Source organism: Calidris pugnax, unplaced genomic scaffold, assembly GCF_001431845.1.
Source record: "Calidris pugnax isolate Ruff unplaced genomic scaffold, ASM143184v1 scaffold556, whole genome shotgun sequence".
Taxonomy (NCBI): domain Eukaryota; kingdom Metazoa; phylum Chordata; class Aves; order Charadriiformes; family Scolopacidae; genus Calidris; species Calidris pugnax.
In genome coordinates, this window is record NW_015092564.1 from 75788 (window position 1) to 96214 (window position 20427).

Genomic DNA, 20427 nt, shown 5'->3' on the forward strand with positions numbered 1-20427 from the left:
CAGTCAGCAGGGACACCCCCAACTAGACCAGGTTGTCCAGGGCCTCGTCGAGCCTCTCCTTGAATATCTCCAGGGATGGGGCCTCAACCACCTCCCTGGGCAACCTGTTCCAGTGCTCCACCACCCTCACAGTGAAGAACCCTCTCCTCATCTCCAGTCTAAATCTGTTCCCCTCCAGCTTGAAGCCATTGCCCCTCGTCCTGTCACTGCAGGCCTTTCTAAACAGGTTCTCCCCAGCCTTCCTGTAGGCCCCCTCAGGTACTGGAAGGCTGCTATTAGGTCTCCCCGGAGCCTCCTCTTCTCCAGCTGAACAACCCCAGCTCCCTCAGCCTGTCCTCGTAGCAGAGGTGCTCCATCCCCCTGATCATCCTTGTGGCCCTCCTCTGGACCCTCTCCATCAGGTCCATGTCCTTCTTCTATTGAGGGCTCCAGACCTGCACACAATACTCCAGGTGAGGTCTCACCAGAGCAGAGTAAAGTGGCAGAATCACCTCTCTGGACCTTATCGGTCCTGCTGTTTAACACTTTTCCCAACCCTAAGGGACCTAACGCTCTGAAATTTTCCCTAATGTTTGAGAACTTGTTTCCCATCAGAGCTTTTAAACATGTTTCTTTCCCAAATCGTGTTCCATGCTCTCTGTCCCCATCACGTCCTCAGAGAGGTGTTGACTCAGGTCCACTCATGACCCCCACACAGTGGTGCAATGAAGTGTTGTGATTGCTGTGATCTACCTTCAAAGCCCCCTGTACACCACTGAAGACAAGCTACATAAAACTACCTAAACCAGGTTGGAAATCTCACATCTTGTAAAATATTGGTTAAAAATACCTCACCAACCACCACCACAGTAGGTTCTTTTTCAGCCTGCTGGAAAATGTCCCCTTTTCGTAGTGATGTGCAGTGCAGGAGCTACTGCCTTCTTCATATAATATACAAAAAGGGTCTTGTTGATGCCATATTTGTGGTATTTTTTTAGGAAAGCTTGAGACTTAATGGAGCCTTTTACAAAGATTGAGTTGACAGATACATGAGGAAGAAGATGGGGTAATATGAAAAGTTTCCTGGTGCCTGTCACAATCTCATCTCCAGCTTCTGGGGGGGGGATTTAAAAAGCAGCACTTTTCTTTAATGATTGTTGGTGGCAGTTTAGGTAACGTGGGTTTGCATTCTACTTCTTTGACATCTCATTGCATTTTGAGACACAAACTGAACATATTTCTGACATTGAATAAAATAACAGCTGGAGGGGGTACAGCAGAGGGCTACAAAGATGATGAGGGACAGGAACATATCTCTGATGAGAAGATGAGAACATGTCTCTCATGAGGAGAGGCTGAAGGACTTGGGTCTGTTTAGTCTGGAGAAGAGAAGGCTGAGGAGGGATCTGATCAACACCTATAAATCCTTCAAGGGTGGGTGTCAGGAGGATGGGGCTGGTCTTTTTTCAGTGGTGCCCAGGGACAGGACAAGAGGGAACGGGCACAAACTTGAACATAAGAAGTTCCACCTAAACATGAGGAGGAACTTCTTTGCTGTGAGGGTGGCAGAGCCCTGGCAGAGGCTGCCCAGGGATGTGGTGGAGTCTCCTTCTCTGGAGACATTCAAACCCCTCCTGGACACGTTCCTGTGGGACCTGCTGTGGGTGGCCCTGCTCTGGCAGGGGGTTGGACTGGATGATCTCCAGAGGTCCCTTCCAACCCCATAGCGTTCTGTGATTCTGTAAAAGTCCTGGTGGTTTTTCCACTCACCAGCAAGTGTTGAAGAGCCAAAATGAGAATTGCTCTGTGTAGATTTCATTTGTATCAACTGCATCTCCTTGTGTGACTTCGCCTTTGTGTGCTACATCCTTGGATTTCACCCGGAAAAAACAATTCAGGTTGATTTGGCTGTTGGATGAACGTGCTGAAAGCCAAGGATGCTGGACTTGCTGTCCAGTGGGAAAAGGGAGTAGGTAACGAGCACAGGGAATTGTTTCCCTTACTTCAGGGAGCCCTCCTTTCTCCTATGGAAGCTGCAGGAGATACTTGGTACGTGAGGAAAAGCAAGGCCGATATAGAATCATAGAAAGGTTCGGGTTGGAAGGGACCTTAAAGATCATCCAGTGCCACCCCCTGCCCTGGGCAGGGACACCTCCCACCAGACCAGGTTGCTCCAAGCCCCCTCCAGCCTGGCCTTGAACCCCTCCAGGGATGGGGCAGCCACAGCTTCTCTGGGCAACCTGTTCCAGTGTCTCTCCACCCTCAGAGTAAAAAATTTCTTCCTGAGAAGAATATATTTCAGTTTGCAGGATGGCGATGCGCTGATTGCGTTGGGAGCGAGGCATGGACTTGTGCTCTCTCCCAAAATGAGCAGGACTCAATGGCTGAGGGAGTGCTGGCTTCATGGTTGGTTGAGCAAGGAGCTGGATCGGTTTGGGAGCTATTACGTTGCAGGGGGAATGTAAATTTGAGGCTTGCAGGCTGGAAATGGGCATTAAGAGAGAAGGGGGAGAGTAAATGCCATACCTTGTACGTACAGGAGGTGTATGTGCCTTGGTGTCTGTGCTGGTCTTCACTTTGGTCACCTGGCTTGGGGTTCTACGCTGAGCGTTAGGTACAAAGGGATCATAGACCTACAAGACTGAGGATTTTGATCATCACTGTATTTGAGAAGGTTAAGTCTTAATTTGCTTAAGACTTCCAAATGCATAAATGGCCTGTGTTGAACTGAGAGATGCAGTGTCAGCTGCCCTCCTAAGGGAAGAGGAGCGGGAGGGGAGTCATAGCAGGTTGTGAATCCCAGGAAGGACAAGGAAACAACCATGAAGTCTGAAAAGGTGAGTTTAAGGGAAAAAACAACCTCCAAAAGCCAACAAAACCCGCAACTGATAGAAAACTGAAAGGGGGAGAAGCAGGTGGTATATTTGAGGAGGGGAAATACTCTTTTGCAGACCTGTGCGTAGAAAGAAGAAAAGCCTGGGGAGCAAAAATCCTGTAAAACAGTTAGAAATGACATATCTCTCTCCCGTGAGGGTTTGGATGGGCTCCTGCGGGGTGGTGCCCTGTCTGTAAGGGAACTTGCCAGAAAGTGAGATAGATGGGACCTGGCCAGGCTGGAGAGATGGGCCCGTGCAAACCTCATGAAGTTCAACCAGGCCAAGTGCAAGGTCCTGCACCTGGGTCACAGCAATCCCAGGCACAAATACAGGTTGGGCGGAGAATGGCTGGAGAGCAGCCCTGAGGAGAAGGACTTGGGGGTGTTGGTGGGTGAGAAGCTCAACGTGAGCTGGCAACGTGGGCTCACAGCCCAGAAACACAACCCCATCCTGGGCTGCATCCCCAGCAGGGCCAGGGGGGGATTCTGCCCCTCTGCTCCGCTCTGGGGAGACCCCACCTGGAGCTCTGTGTCCAGCTCTGGAGTCCTCAGCACAGGAAGGACATGGACCTGTTGGAATGGGGCCAGAGGAGGACACGAAGATGCTCCGGGGGCTGGAGCCCCTCTGCTGTGAGGACAGGCTGAGAGAGTTGGGGGGGTTCAGCCTGGAGAAGAGAAGGCTCCGGGGAGACCTTAGAGCCCCTTCCAGTCCCTCAAGGGGCTCCAGGAGAGATGGGGAGGGACTCTGGATCAGGGAGGGGAGCCATAGGATGAGGGGAAACAGGTTTTGAACTGAAAGAGGGGAGGTTGAGATGAGATCTCAGGATGAAATTCTTTGGTGTGAGGGTGGTGAGAGCCTGGCCCAGGTTGCCCAGAGAAGCTGTGGCTGCCCCATCCCTGGAGGGGTTCAAGGCCAGGCTGGATGGGGCTTGGAGCAACCTGGTCTGGTGGGAGGTGTCCCTGCCCAGGGCAGGGGGTTGGATCTGGGTGATCTTTAAGGTCCCTTCCAACCCAAACCATTGTATGATTCTGTGATAGTTCCTCCTGCCCTGCTAGAAACCTTTGTGCATGTTTTGTGTTGCTGTGTGTTGGAGAGGATCACAGTAAGTGGAACACAATTCTGAGGGTAGTGGCAACCCTGACTTGTGAGAAAAAATCACTCTGTGTGTGTGTTTTCCAGTCAACGAGTGTCTTTACCTTTAGATTCAAAGTCATAATCAAAGGTGGGGGGGATGATGATTTAGCCAAGTCCATAATCCAAGTTTTTAACAGAGAAGGACGGCTGCCAGCGCTTGGAAGAGAAGCAAGTGTTGTGTGAAGGTGGTCATGAATGTCATTCAGGTGGTCCAGAGGGAGATGTTAGATGCTGTGGGTTCCCACCTTGCTGACTGTGAACTGGAGAGCGTGATACACGGGGAGCTGGAACAAGGGAAATGTCACTGTGATAAATACTTTTCAGCATTCATCAGGGAAGCTTTTGGGATTTTTCCTTCGAAGTACAATCAACTAGGGAAAATTGAGGAAATCCTGGAGTTAGGTGGCTTTTTGTAGATTTGGGATTGAGACAAATACGTATTCCATATCTTGAAAAGAGAAAGTTCAGCCTTGAGTAGTCTTTTCCCTACATAAAGCCAAGGAGGGGGGAGGAGAAGATGCTTATTTTGAGAGCTTTCCCTTACAAACTGGACCCTGAAAGCTTGTGGCTCGAAATAGGGAAATAAAATAAATAAATAGGGAATCTCTCCTTAAAATGTTGCTCAAAGAAAAGTCACTGACAACGACCAGGGGCTTGTGTCATGTTAAATTTGTAGTTCCCTCTGTACGTTCCCCTGCCCCTTCCTGGTTCATGAGCTTCCACGTGGGTTATTGCCTGATTTTCTGGCTTTGGGTAACAATTCCGTGGCCCCTAATTTGTGAAAGATGACTTGGAATATTGGCCTCAGCTTTTTTTCTGTATTTGAGCAGTCTGAGTGGGTATCCCTTGAAAGGTATTCCAGACTTTACAAATTATTATTCTTTCCCTAAGCCCTACTCCTGAGCTATTGCTTGGATCGGAGTGAGAAAGGACTACAACTCCGTGATCACTAGGAATGGAAGATGGCTTTTCTAAAACGTTCTAAGAAACTTTTTTTTCTAAAGAGAAAACACTGGAAATACAGCTTCTAATTATTTGTTAGTCCTCTAATAGAAGCTTTTAAGTGGAGCACCTGTTTTAGAACATAGATCTAGCCGTAGAGCTGTGCATTTTTGTGTCTGCAATTAGGAAACTCTGCTTCTTTAGACTAAAAGTGGTGTTCCTTTGTCCACAGTTAGAAGGTAGGAGACAGGTGTGGTGAGGAAGAGTGGACCATACAACCAGTGCTTGCCAGGCATGTAATAAAAGGAGAGCTGGGTGGAGAGGATGGATCGGAGTGAGAAAGGACTACAACTCCGTGATCACTAGGAATGGAAGATGGCTTTTCTAAAACGTTCTAAGAAACTTTTTTTTCTAAAGAGAAAACACTGGAAATACAGCTTCTAATTATTTGTTAGTCCTCTAATAGAAGCTTTTAAGTGGAGCACCTGTTTTAGAACATAGATCTAGCCGTAGAGCTGTGCATTTTTGTGTCTGCAATTAGGAAACTCTGCTTCTTTAGACTAAAAGTGGTGTTCCTTTGTCCACAGTTAGAAGGTAGGAGACAGGTGTGGTGAGGAAGAGTGGACCATACAACCAGTGCTTGCCAGGCATGTAATAAAAGGAGAGGTGGGTGGAGAGGAGAACCTGATGAAGTTCAACAAGGGCAAGTGCAGGTGCTGCACCTGGGGAGGAATAACCCCCTGCACCAGGACAGGTTGGGGTGACCTGCTGGAGAGCAGCTCTGAGGAGAAAGACCTGGGAGTCCTGGTGGACAACAGGATGCCCATGAGCCAGCAATGGGCCCTGGTGGCCAAGAAGGCCAATGGCATCCTGGGGGGCATCAGGAAGAGTGTGCCCAGCAGGTGGAGGGAGGTCATCCTGCCCCTCTGCTCTGCCCTGGGGAGGCCCCATCTGGAGCACTGGGTCCAGTTCTGGGCTCCCCAGTTCAAGAAGGACAGGGAACTGCTGGAGAGGGGACAGCAGAGGGCTACAGAGATGATGAGGGACCTGGAGCATCTCTCTGATGAGGAGAGGCTGAGGGACTTGGGGCTTTTCAGTCTAGAGAAGAGAAGGCTGAGGGGGGATCTGATCAACATCCATAAAGGTTTTTTCAGTGGTGCCCAGGGACAGGACAAGAGGGAACGGGCACAAACTTGAACATAAGAAGTTCCACCTCAACATGAGGAGGAACTTCTTTGCTGTGAGGGTGGCAGAGCCCTGGCAGAGGCTGCCCAGGGAGGTGGTGGAGTCTCCTTCTCTGGAGACATTCAAACCCCACCTGGACACGTTCCTGTGGGACCTGCTGTGGGTGGCCCTGCTGTGGCAGGGGGTTGGACTGGATGATCTCCAGAGGTCCCTTCCTACCCTGTATCATTCTGTGGTTCTGTGAAATGCAGTTGCAGATAAAGGGACATCAAGAAACGATAGCTGCCTGTAAAAGATTAGTGAGTCTTCAGAGTGTTGGGAACATCCACATTTTGAAGTCCCTCACTGGCACTGCTGGGAAGGTAGTGTTCCTTCTGAAAAATGGTTACGTGAGGGAGTTCAGTCACCACTAACTTGAAGGTGCTCCTCTTAGGGTAGTTCCCAACCTCTCCTGTAGCTTCTCCCCAGCTTTCTTCTACCTTGATTAGATTGCCTTCAGAGAAACAAACGCCATCGTAGAGCTCTCCGCCATCTACCGTGCTAATTTTTCAGTCCTTTGGCATTTATGAAATACACCCCATTACAGAACTAGCTGTCTCTAAAGAAGACCTACTAAAATTTGGAGTCTTTATCTGGAAGATGTTTATTCAATTCTAGAGGTTTGTTGTCGAGCTGCCCGTTTCAGAAATGGCACGTTGGAGATGAAGGGCAAGAGCGTTGACTTGTTTCGCAATTTTGGATAAAGCTCAATGCGAGCACGGACGGACGCTTGTTTGGGGCAAAACTCCATTTCTGCTCTAGATGGTTGGATTTGAATTAATGCTGGGAATTTGTGTGTGTACAACATATAAATTTGTCAGACCCGAATGGGGCCGCAGAAGGGCCCTGCCAGCATTTTTCCGATCGAGCTCTTGCGCTGCTGGAACAGTCTGAGCGTGGACTTGGCTGGGTGAGGTGAGGCTGACTCAGAGCTGCCTTCTGTTATTTTATTCTTTTTCTTTTTTTTTTAAAAAAAAAAAGTATTTTTTTCTGTACCTAAAGACACTGAATATTCCTATATCTCTTTTCACGCAAGATGTAAAAATACATTTTTTTCTGTACCTAAAGACACTGAATGTTCCTCTATCTCTTTTCACGCAAGATGTAAAAATACAGATAGGAAAACCAGTTTTGCCCTATTTCACAGATGTTGGAAATTCCCTCCAACTACTGATTTTAATGGAAACAAATGGAAGTGATACTGAGTATGAAATCCAGTTTTGCTCTCTGTTTTCTTCTGTGGAGGGGAAAAAATACCCCAACACTCTGATTGCCTGTCCAGCTGAACTTTAGGAACAGACTATTTAACGCAGCTGGTGGTGAGACACTTCTTGTTTTCGACCTCCCCTGGGTACCTATTGTAATATCTCAGCTGTCAAAGGCTTCATAGTTTATTTTACATTTATAGAAGTCAAACAATTATTGTAGTCTGATTTTCTATGCTCTCATTTGGATATCAGCAGTAACCAGCGGGTTCGTGGTACTCTCTTAGAGCTGCTCGGTGGGTTGTAGTTGGGATTGAGACCCTGAATTGCATTTTTTGTGGATTTATGACAAAGTTGTTTTGAATGTGGGGTCCCTTCTGTGTTACGATGGGAGAACCTCTACTGTTTTTTTCAGAGCATTTAGGGGTTGCCTGAGGGAAGGCAATGGCAGTCCACATCCCTGTGTCCATCTGTGGAGTGATGCACAGCTTTAGGCTGCCTTCAGAGGCAAGAAACCATACGCTGCTTTTTGTCAAGGGATCTGTGGGAGAGATCATAAAAGACCTGCCTGTCTTGAGCTAGCCTTAAAACCAGCCCAAAGCATTCTTTATCCTTTGCTAATAAAATAAATAGTTGCTTCCACATCTCCTCTGAAGCGTTAGTGTATGAAAAGCTCCGAAGTCTTAGACTATAGGCTGTAGACTATGGAGTCTAGGTTGGAGGCTTTTTGAAGTTGCATCTGTTTCATAGAATCATAGAATTGTCCAGGTTGGAAGGGACCTTTCAGATCATTTAGTCCAACCATCAACCTAACTCTGATAAAACCCATCACTAACCCATGTCTCTAAGCACTATGGCAACCCGGCTTTTGAACACCTCCAGGGATGGTGCCTCAACCCCTTCCCTGGGCAGCCCATTCCAAGGCTTCAGAACCCTTTCCATGAAGAAATTGTTCTAATCTCCAATCTGAACCTCCCCTGGTGCAACTTGAGGCCGTTTCCTCTTGTCCCATCACTTGTTCCTTGGGAAAAGAGACCAACCCTGTTGAGCTTGGTGATGTTTACCAACTCTGAATCCTTAGTTTGGCTTCTGGGGCAGCGCTGAGAATTAAATAATGTCCCCAGCCAACTTCATGAGGGTAAGGTCCGTTCGACTCCTGCCCGTACGGTCCCTCATTGAAGCTGTCATGCAGAATGGCTGATGGCAGAATTATTCTAAGTGAGAAATGCCAGTAAAATACAAAACACAGCCCTTTTCTACCTATTTTCTTGTGCGTCAGTTGCCATCAACTGAAAGTTTGTTTTCTTTTGTGATTTTTCTCCTTTACCCTTCCAGGAATATGTTTTCTAATTAAAAATCACAACAACATCTCCCCAAAAATCAGATTCAGTCATATGTGAGGGCTAACGTGGTGGTGATAGTAATATGAACAGCTTGCTACAATTATTTGCTATTCCAAAGATTTGTTTCCTTGGAATAAAAGTGCTTACGGATGTTTTGTGCTCCTAGATATGCTGATTTCTTTTTTTTTGTGTTGGTTTTTTTTTTTTTTTTCTCCCATACTACTCAAATGTCTCATGTTTTAAGCTCTCGGGGTAATTTGGTATCAGTGGGAGTACCCTTACATTTTGGTGCTATTAGTGTTTTATTGTCCCCTCCTCACCGGTGTTCTCAAGAACTTTGTTGGAACACCTTTTAAAGATGTGAAAAGTGGTAATAATTTATATTTCTTGTCTGATCTGTCTTGGGTGTCAGGGACATGACATTTATTAACAGGGCTGGGTAAGGGTTTTGGCAGAAGCTAAACTTCAACAGCGTTACTTCTTAAAGGGAGAGATTTTGGATTTAAATCGCATTTTAGAACAGTAGTAATTAGTAGTAGGAAAAATAAAATTTTGTCAAAGTTTGGATTGATACTTGATTTGTTTCCCCTTGTCAGAGCTACTCCGTCTGCAAACTGGGAGGCTTGGTTTAGGATTACTGCTCTGGAGAATCCTTCAGCCAGGTTGGAGATGGATTGCTCAGAGTCATAGCGAAGGCAGGAGGTTCCAGAGCAGTGGAGGGGGTTTGCCAGGCTCCTTTCACACTCCTTTTCAGTGTGAAAACATCTGTGTAATCAGCAAAAAAAAAATATCTTTTGGGGTCTTAAAAATATTAGGAAAAATGTTTACACAGAAAGGGTTCTGAAGCCTTGGAATGGGCTGCCCAGGGAAGGGGTTGAGGCACCATCCCTGGAGGTTTTCAATGGCTGGGTTGACATAGTGCTTAGAGATATGGTTTAGTGATGGTTTTTATCAGAGTTAGGTTGATGGTTGGACTAGATGATCTTAAAGGTCCCTCCCAACCTAGTCATGTCTATGATTCTATATGTTTTCCATAGGTAACATAAGGTAGGAAACTTATCGTCACTAGTTCTTTCCAGTGCTCTTGCTGCTCCACAATTTAGTTGGAGCATAAAATCAGCAGTTCACTGAGCCTGGCTAAAACGCACTGGATATTGTCTTGAGGCTTGGCAAAGGGTGGCAAATTTAGTCAGTCTTGAGGAAGACAGATGCTTTTTTTTGCGGGGAGAGAAAGATCAGAGGTGTCACCCTAGTACTCGGGTCCTCTAATGTTCTTTGGAGGCCACGGATGCTGCAGAGCAGTGAAAACACTTCTTTTTTTTATTATTATTTTTTTTATTTATTTACTCTGACTGTACTTCTGCTACCAGCTGGGTAGGTTCACCAGATTCAGTGCACACACACACACACACACACACATTACTTGACAGAGCCAAAGTCGTCCAGGTAGAATAAAAATAACCTGCCTACGCAAAGTATGGTCTCTGCTTCCCCTGGTCCTGGGTTGGGGTGGAGGGGGTGGCAGCTGCTCCTGGGAGGAGGAGGAGGAGAAGGCTTCCCTTGCCCTCTGCCTGTCTGCTGTCTGTGTTCTCAGCCATCAGGAATGTTTTCTTTCTATTTTTTTTTTTTTTTTTCCTTTTGCAGATGACACGACTGGTGCTGCCCGGCATGGTGGAAAGGTGAGTCACACTACCACTATCCAGACAAAGTCATCATTATTTATAGGGGAGAATCCTTTCTTGAAAAATTCATTACTGTGACTAATCAGCCTAGTCTCCATGTTTTAATGGCAGAGTAATGCTGGGTGAGTCACGCTGATGGGGCATGAATCATCAGACGGTGGAAGCCTTTTCCACTCAATTCCCTTTTTATTTTTCCTCTCCCTTCTCCACTGTTGTGGTGATTCCTTTTAGAACAGAATTAAAAAGCCCGTCTGACTCATCGGCACTAACTCAACAACCTGCTATTCTGAGGGGGTGGTTACAGTTCCTGGGAATAACCTTCTTAAGGCTATTTCTCTAAGTCATTGTAAGTAAAATGGATGCAAAGAATATGTTCTCATTATACAGTAGGAGGTATATTGAGGAAAGGCTGTGAGCGTTTGGAAAAGTAGAATTGAGGAGACCAGCTCTTTAAAATAAGAGTTAATGCACACCGCTGTCGCCGTGGAAGACGTGAACTGACTTCTCAGCTGGCTCCCAGGTGACACTAAAAGGTGCACGGGTTCCATGTGGTCCCTCCAGGCTGGTTTTTGGCTGCCGTTGACTGTCCCAGGCTGTTGGCCATCTCTGTCGCGGTGCTAGCCCAAAGTCAGGTCCCAGCTACACTTGTGTTATGAGGAAGCATGGGTCTGGAGCACAAGTCTTACGAGGAGAGGCTGAGGGAACTGGGGTTGTTCAGTCTGGGGAAGAGGAGACTGAGGGGAGACCTTCGGAGGTTGGTCTCTTCTCCCAAGTTACAGATGACAGGACAAGGGGTAATGGCTTCAAGTTGCGCCAGGGGAAGTTCAGGTTGGATATTAGGAAACATTTCTTTACTGAAAGGGTTATCCAGCATTGGAATGGGCTGCCCAGGGAGGTGGTGGAGTCACCATCCCTGGAGGTATTTAAGAAACGTGTAGACATGGTTCTTCAGGGCATGCTCAATGCCCAAGATTACTGGTTTGTGGTGGGGTGCTGTGTGGGTGGGTGATGGTTTTTGGTTTGGTGGTTGTTGTTGTGTTTTTAGGTGGTGGTTTGTGGTTTTTGGTTTTTTTTTTTTTTTTTTTTTTTTTTTTTTGTTGGTTGGACTCGATGATCTCTGAGGTCCCTTCCAACCACTATGATTCTGTGTGATTCTGTGTGAAAGCTGTGTAGAACCACGCGCAACAGTCACCTTGGAATTGCCTCCAAAGGAATGCTGCAGGAGGAGCATCTGTATGGGGCAGAGCTCCCGAGCCAACAAAGATTAAGGAAAAAAAAATTGGTATTTCTTGTGTCCTTCCACTGTCTGGGAATCTTCACTGCGGATTGGGATGCAGTTAATTCAAGTGTTGCCCACTTGAATTCAAGTGCTCCCCAGAGGGAGCGTTTCACCTCTAAACCAAAGTTTCTTCGTGGGTACAAACTGTCAGAGCCAGTGGTTGGTGGGGAGTCGGTGTCCAGCACATCAGGGTGAGGGCAAGCTTAGATTTTCCACTTAATCGGGAGATAAGAATGAGTTATTTCACATAAAGAAGCTTGAGTTAGAAAAGAAGAGCCAAGACAGAGCTCTGCTTTATTTCCTGATAAAGCTAGAGCAGAGGATGAGGATGATACAGTGGTGGTGGCCACTCAGGGCTTGCAAGTCAAAAGTTACTCCTTGCTCGTGTACTGTTAGTGAGAGATAAAGGGACCTGCCTTTTGTGAAACCACCACCCTCTGAAGATGCCCACGTGCCCAAAACCATTCTACTTTTGAAGGATTTAACGTGGGTTTGTTGTCAATTTTTTGGAACTTTGAAGCTCTATCAAATTTTTTTGGCCTCAGTTTCTTCCCTGTCTAAAGAAATGTGGTGGTTATCCATTTGGCAGAGTTGAACCTAGAGGTTAGATCTATGATTCTCTGATCACTTCAGCTTCTCAGGACAGCATGATGCAGCCTCTACTTACAGAGGTGTTTTTTTTTTCTGTTTTTTAACTGATTTGAATGAAAGGCAGCAAACCAGGATCCTGCTGGCTTGTAGTTCTGCCTGCCCTTTGAGGGCATCAGGGTGAGGGCAAGCTTAGATTTTCCAGTTAATCGGGAGATAAGAATGAGTTATTTCACGTAAAGAAGCTTGAGTTAGAAAAGAAGCCCCAAGACAGAGCTCTGCTTTATTTCCTGATAAAGCTGGAGCAGAGGATGAGGATGATACAGTGGTGGTGGCCACTCAGGGCTTGCAAGTCAAAAGTTACTCCTTGCTCGTGTACTGTTAGTGATAGATAAAGGGACCTGCCTTTTGTGAAACCACTACCCTCTGAAGATGCCCACGTGCCCAAAACCATTCTACTTTTGAAGGATTTAACGTGGGTTTGTTGTCAATTTTTTGGAACTTTGAAGCTCTACCAAATTTTTTTGGCCTCAGTTTCTTCCCTGTCTAAAGAAATGTGGTGGTTATCCATTTGGCAGAGTTGAACCTAGAGGTTAGATCTATGATTCTCTGATCACTTCAGCTTCTCAGGACAGCATGATGCAGCCTCTACTTACAGAGGTGTTTTTTTTTTCTGTTTTTTAACTGATTTGAATGAAAGGCAGCAAACCAGGATCCTGCTGGCTTGTAGTTCTGCCTGCCCTTGAGCACACCACGTCGCGTTTCTTCTCACTTCTCTTAACTACACGATTACCTCGGGAGTCTCACCAATAAATGTTCAAAGAAGCTCGGAAAGAAAAGGTTAATAGTGGTTAAAAAGAAAAAAGAAATACCCATCTTGAACTTTTTCCTGTGTGTGAAGAGCCACTTTGAACGACTGCTCAATTTGAATGGAGGCTTCGGTTGCTGTCCCGATGAAAAAAAAATAATATATAGTTGAAAAAAAAGCTTCCTTTTTATTTTTCTGGGAATGGAGGCTTCGGTTGCTGTCCTGATTAAAAAAAAAAAATATATATATTTGAAAAAAAAGCTTCCTTTTTATTTTTCTGTTTGGTTTTGTGATTGCAGCAAGCGGGAGCACCGTCTGAGGCTGCCAACCCCTGCACAGTCACAGCTCACAGGCCATTAACGCCGTCAAGAGCCTGTAACCACGGGGGGACGTGGCCGCCCGGCAAATCCCAGAGCAGGGCCAGGCGGTGGCTGCTCTTCGGGCCGACCAGCAATTGCTCACGTGGGACAGAGGGTTAGGAAAAAGGGCTCCAGGCTCTAAGAATAACACTAAACTAGAAATCCCATCCTTGTTCCTCACTTTTTTTGCAGCTAGGATAGCGTGTCGGGGAGCTAGACGTGACGTAGCGCTCCGGAGCGTCGTGCAGCTAGAGTGCCTACTTTTTAAGTACTTGAGCATGGGTTTTCTGGCACTATATTACAAGACAAGTACAGAAATCGAGGAGATTTTACATGCTTTGCATGCAGGTCTGTCAGGAGAAAACACAACCGCATCTTGGTGCGTTCTGTTGCTTTTTTATTTATCATAAACATAAGATGAATGGCACTTCTGGGAATGGCATTTAGATTCTCCGCCGCGGCTCCTCTCCCTCTGCTCTGAGCACTCAAAGTGACAATTTATAATCTGCAGCTTCCTATTACACTTAAAATGAGCAGTTCCTCTGGAAAATTTTCTTAAGGTGGGAGACTCCTAGAACGAAAAACTGAGGCTTGATGTCTTTGGGAAGGAAAAAGGAAAAAAAAAAAAACCCAACCACCCCCCCCAAAAAAAAATCAGTTGGCTGTTTCTAGACAAATATCAAACTATGGTATTTATTGCCAGGGAAGTAGCAAGTGCATAATTACATTACAGAGGAAGCTTGCTCTTTCCACTTGGCGTGCAGCTGGAGCAGGCACTGGTTGCCACAGCAACGGGGAGATGGCTAAATATAGCCTCCCTGGCGCTGGACCGCTTAAGGTAGAATGATGGGGAGGTGTGAGGGTGTGGGTCCTGCTCTCCTCACCCTCACCAACTTTCTTATTTCTTTTTTTTGTTTGTTTTTCTTCTGAAGCACTCAGTTGAGTTGGATGGAGCCAACATTTGGCACAAGTCTTATGAGGAGAGGCTGAGGGAGCTGGGGGTGTTCAGCCTGGAGAAGAGGAGGCTGAGGGGAGACCTTCTCGCTCTCTCCAACTCCCTGAAAGGAGGGTGTAGAGAGGTGGGGGTCGGTCTCTTCTCCCAAGTCACAGGCGACAGGACAAGAGGAAACGGCCTCAAGTTACTCCAGGGGAGGTTCAGGCTGGATATTAGGAAAAATTTTATCACTGAAAGGGTTCTCAGCCATTGGAATGGGCTGCCCAGGGAGGTGGTTGAGGCCCCATCCCTGGAGGTGTTCAAAAGAGGGGTTGATGTAGTGCTGGGAGGTCTGGTTTAGTGATGATGCTCCTTGTTTGTTGTGCGGGTGCTTATTTTTGTCAAAATTAGGTTGATGGTTGGACAAGATGATCTTTAAGGTCCCTTCCAACCTAGAAGATTCTGTGATTTCTTCTTCGTGCAGTTCTTCGTTTTTCTTCCGCAGTTCCTCTAAGAAGCGAAATTGTAATTGGAGTAATTGGAAGTGTCCCCCCTACACGCCCTCTTCTGGGTTTCCTTTTTATCTGGAGGTTTTAAATCATGAGTTTTTAAGGGCTGTTTTCTTTATAAATTAAAAAAAATATACCGACCACAAAACCCACAGTGGCATTGACTGCTTCAAAGAGAAGGATACATGGAACTTCTGCCAGGGGCTGCTTCTCATCTGTTGTGTTTCCAGGAGGGTCAAATCAGGAATTCACTGCACCTGGATGATGGTCACTGCAGCTGGAAAGCTGTGCTCCAGCCAACGCTGGGGACCTGGGCTTTACAGCCTGAACACCACCCTCTCTTCTAAAGCTTCAGTTTGTTTTATAGGCACGAGGCTCGTGCTTATCCACATAAATTCTTACCCCTTTTCAAATCCTATTAAGCTTTTGTCCCCAATTAAGTTTTATGGCAAGTAACTCCCATAGCCTGAACGTGGGAAGAGCCCTTCCTTTTATCGGATCTAAATTTCAGTCTTTCATTTAAATAAATGTCATCTTTCTTTTGTATTCTGAAAGGATAAATCAAGATCTTGATCTTTGTCATTCATTAGTCCGTATACTCTTATCATGGCTGCTCTTAATAGTCTCTTAAGTAGGTAAATTGCACCAATCTTTTCACCTCATCGATGTATCAGGGTTTTTTTGGTTTTTTTCTCCTTTCCCCCTTTCTTAAATCATCAGGTTCTTAATATTTCTGCCCTATATTTGGAGGGATAGAGGTGTTCTGTAGCCTGTACTACCACATTTCAGTAGTGGTGGATCTGCTCTGTCCTGTTCTTGGGCTGGTTTTGGTGACTGCTGCACGAAGGAGAACTCCCTGTGGACTTCGTGTGGGTTTTCCAGGGAGCAGAGAGTTGATTTCGAGTCCTGCAAGGTTTTGTGATTAATTCACGTTATTTTCTTTAGCATCTATTGTTGGTTTTGTTAATCCTGACTTTTTTTTTTTTTTTTTTCATCTGCCATTCCATAGTCTGTTCACAGAGCAGTCTGCACTCTTTAAAAACTTCCTCATAGTATTCTCCAATCTGGTAATCTCTTAAAAACGGCACGAATACTCATTTCCACTGCTAATCCCCATTTGAGCTCATGAATAAATATCACAAGCACCACCTGTCTTGGGATGAGAAACTTCTGGCATCACTGTTAACCTTTTGCTGTCGTGAGAATTCGTGATTCATTTGTGCTCTCATTTTCTCCAATACTGCATATTTTGATCCACGCTGCTACTTTATTTCCCCACCCAAGCCTTGCAGGTAACCCCTGAAATACGCGATGAACCTCGGCAAAAGGGGTTTGAAATCCTGAATGACTGAAATGATGCTTTTCTGTCCCGTTAGCCCTCTCGTTTCTGGAGCTGAATCAATCACAGATTTAATTCACGCTTGTATCGTGGCAGAAGCCACGCTGCTTTGAATCTGTTGTCATGATTGTCAAAGAGTTATTGTTGTTTTAATTTTTAAGGGGTGGTTAAGCTCAGGTGTTTGTTTTCAAGAGGGCTACTTCAATCATTGTGGCAGCAGCAGCAAGTGGCTTGAATTTATGACAGGGCAAGAAGCAGCAGAGATGCATCCTTCACTGTGTGGGACTCTCTGGTAGCACCTTCTAACACTGTCCTTGCCTTAATTTGCCTGAAGCTTTTAAAATGAATTCTTCTTTCCACCTAGCCCTGGCAGAGGCTGCCCAGGGAGGTGGTGGAGTCTCCTTCTCTGGAGACATTCCAACCCCACCTGGACACGTTCCTGTGGGACCTGCTCTGGGGTTGGACTGGATGATCTCCAGAGGTCCCTTCCAACCCCACAGCATTCTGTGATATTCCCCATCTGGAGCACTGGGTCCATTTCTGGGCTCCCTAGTTCCAGAAGGACAGGGAATTGCTGGAGAGGGTCCAGCAGAGGCTACAAAGATGATGAGGGGCCTGGAGCATCTCTCTGATGAGGAAAGGCTGAGAGACTTGGGGCTGTTTAGTCTGGAGAAGAGAAGGCTGAGGAGGGATCTGATCAACACCTATAAATACTTCAAGGGTGGGTGTCAGGAGGATGGGGCCAGGCTTTTTTCAGTGGTGCCCAGGGACAGGACAAGAGGGAACGGGCACAAACTTGAATATAGGAAGTTCCACCTAAACATGAGGAAAATCTTCTTTGCTGTGAGGGTGGCAGAGCCCTGGCAGAGGCTGCCCAGGGAGGTGGTGGAGTCTCCTTCTTTGGAGACATTCCAACCCCACCTGGAGACGTTCCTGTGGGACCTGCTCTGGGTGGCCCTGCTGTGGCAGGGGGTTGGACTGGATGATCTCCAGAGGTCCCTTCCAACCCCAGATCATTCTGTGATTCTGTGATATGTCCGTTTTTGTAAGTAAAACTAGTGATGGAAATAGACAGGCTCAAAATCAGGCAGTGGAGTGAGAAATCCAAGAGTCTTCCTTTCTGTCCCACCTGCAGATGCTTTGGAAGCGCTTAGCAGAGCGGGTGGTAGCTCGTTTCAGACTGGTACCCTTACCTAGATATTATCACAGAATCACAGAATCTTCTAGGTTGGAAGGGACCTTAAAGATCATCTTGTCCAACCGTCAACCTAACTGACAAAAATAGACACCCACACAACAAACAAGGAGCATCATCACTAAACCAGACCTCCCAGCACTACATCAACCCGTCTTTTGAACACCTCCAGGGATGGTGCCTCAACCACCTCCCTGGGCAGCCCATTCCAATGCCTGAGAACCCTTTCCGTGAAAAAATTTTTCCTAATATCCAGCCTGAACCTCCCCTGGAGTAACTTGAGGCCGTTTCCTCTTGTCCTGTCGCCTGTGACTTGGGAGAAGAGACCGACCCCCATCTCTCTACACCCTCCTTTCAGGGAGTTGGAGAGACCGAGAAGGTCTCCCCTCAGCCTCCTCTTCTCCAGGCTGAACACCCCCAGCTCCCTCAGCCTCTCCTCATAAGACTTATTCTCCAAACCCCTCACCATCTTTGTTGCCCTTCTCTGGACCCGCTCCAGCACCTCGATGTCTTTTTTATGGTAGGGGGCCCAAAACTGGACACAGCACTCGAGGTGAGGCCTCACCAGTGCCCAGTACAGGGGGACAATCACCTCTCGGGCCCTGTTGCTGTCATACAGCAGTAAAACAACTTACCTTCTCTACTCATCCACTGAATATCTTCCATGCTGTAGTAAAACACTTCTATTTGAGCAGTAGGTTCAGGTACTTCCTATCTTGAAGATCCATCCTGAAGTAACCTACAGAAGATAAAAGGGATTACCAAAGTGTAAACTACACAACAAACTTGTACAGCCATTTCTGCCACCTTAGCCTGACATTTAGAAGTTGCCTTTTGGGCTTGTGCCAGCTTCACTCAACCAAATTCCTATCGTTTAGCCCAGTGTGTGTGTGTATGTGTATGTATGGAACTTCCTTCTCTTGCTGTATCGACCTGAAGAGTTATTCCCAATTTCCACCAGTTGCTTGAATGCTTATATTGTGCTTTAAGTCATATTGGGAAATTTTTATTTAGGATTTCGTTGGGTGTTTTTGAAAGATCTCTTAATCTCGGTCACATCCTAAAGTTTTTTTCTTTAGGCTTTCAGTAATTTTATGAAATGTGAAAGGTGTTTCCTTTATGTCACGATACTGATTTGTTTTTGCTGCCTTTCAGATCCAAAGGGGTCATCCTGAATATCTCCTCAGCTGCTGGGATGTACCCAACTCCCCTGCTGACTCTTTACTCCGCAACCAAGGTGAGTGTTCTTTTCCACACCGAAATCAAGTGGCAAACACAAGCCAACACCACAGCAATGAATGTTTTGGTGTCCATCTAGTGGTGCTTTCATGAACTAAAAGTACTGAGTTTCTAACTTAAAATTTTTTTCAATAGTGGAAGCTGGAAGGTTGAGAGAGAAATGAGTGCAACTGGCATGGAAACAACTATTTGATGTATTTCATCATGCATTCTGCTTTCATCATGCATGATGCTAGAATATCAAGCAAGATTAGTGTGAGGTTGAGAAGTGACATAACACTGAAAAGGATGCTAGAATATCAAGCAAGATTAGTGTGAGGTTGAGAAGTGACATCAGCTGAAGTTTAACACACTTCCTTATTTTGCCTTTGAAACATTTTTCCCTAATCTTACTGAAGATGCCTATCTTCAATATATATAATGTATATATATCTATTTAAGTAGGACTCTTCTGGTGCTTGCTGGAAGCAAACGTTTTTCCTCCTTTTTTCATTAGTTGCCTTAAATTTAGCACTTCAGGTAAGAGAAAGGACAGAGCTCTAGGACCTCACCATCACCAAATAGTCAGCTTCCCTTGATCTGCTGACTATATGTCCTCCTAATGCAACCTAGAATGTCCTTCGATGTTCTTGGCAGCGTGTGGACTATTGGCTGATCTTCTCCCTGGAAGCCACCATAAATTCCAGGTTCTTTGCAGCAGGGCTGCTACTTGACCAAAATTAAGGCATGGTGTTAACCCACTCTGTAGGTGGAACTTGGAACCTCACTCCGTGCCAGTCCAGACATCTCATGATGTTTAACAATAATCAAGTTTCTCCAGGTCTCTCTGGACTGAAGCTCTGTCGTGTCAGCAGCTCCATCTAATGTTGGATGAGGGTGTGCTTTGTGTCATCATCTAGGTCACTGCCAGGAGATACAGAAGAATATGGGCTTTTTTATTGATTTTGTAGGGTTCTCTGCTTGTTATCAGCCAGTTGCCAAGATATTGATCATGGCCCTTTGAGCCTGGTGGTCCAGCCAATTTTCACTTTGGCCAGCAGTTTGTCCTTTCAGCTCGACTTTCAAGTGAGAATGCTGCAGCAGATGGCATCAAAAGCTTTAGTGAAGTAAAAATGTATCCACACACACACACATATATATATATTAAAAATCTGTTTCCCTCATCTACAAAGCTCATCCACTCCATTGGAGATAGCAATTTGGTCAAACATGATTTGCTGTTGGTAAATCTGTTTCTGGTGTATCTTCTTGTCCTTTGTGTAGTTAGAAATTCTTTCCAAGGGGAGGGCTCCATGATCTTTCCACAAGCTGAGTTAAAGCTGATGGGATCATTCTTGCCTTTTCAAGGAGGGATACGTTAGCCCTCTTCCAGTGGTCAGAGACCTCCCTCAGTTTCCATAATTCTTCAAGGATCATTCTTGCCTTTTCAAGGAGCTTCCAGTGGTTAGAGACCTCCCTCAGTTTCCATAATTCTTCAGATACTGCAGACAGCAGACTTGTACACATACAGACTAGTTCCTTCAGCTCTCTTGAGTGAATCCATGGTGTCTCCATCGAGGTTCTCTGAGGAGTTCTTAAAATGTTGCTGCCTCTGCCTGTCTCTTCCATTAATCAAAGCTGGTGCCTGCAGAGGCACGTGAGCAGGCTTTGGCTGTGCAAAGGCAAGAGAAGTGTTGAATAACTTAACCTTTTTTAATCCTTTATCTCTGGATTGTCTCCCTTGTCCATCAACAGAAATTCTCTGAAATGCCTCTTGACAGCTGAGGCACGTGAGCAGGCTTTGGCTGTGCAA

At 46.0% G+C, this 20427-nt stretch overlaps 1 protein-coding gene across 1 annotated transcript in view; it reads left to right on the forward strand.

The window, feature by feature from the left end:
• Positions 1–20427, forward strand: part of HSD17B12 (hydroxysteroid (17-beta) dehydrogenase 12) — an 82316-nt gene that overhangs the window by 52829 nt on the left and 9060 nt on the right. The window contains exons 6-7 of the mRNA XM_014962603.1: positions 10348–10382; positions 18552–18633. Coding sequence (XP_014818089.1) covers positions 10348–10382; positions 18552–18633 — 117 coding nt within the window. The remainder of the gene's footprint in view (positions 1–10347; positions 10383–18551; positions 18634–20427) is intronic.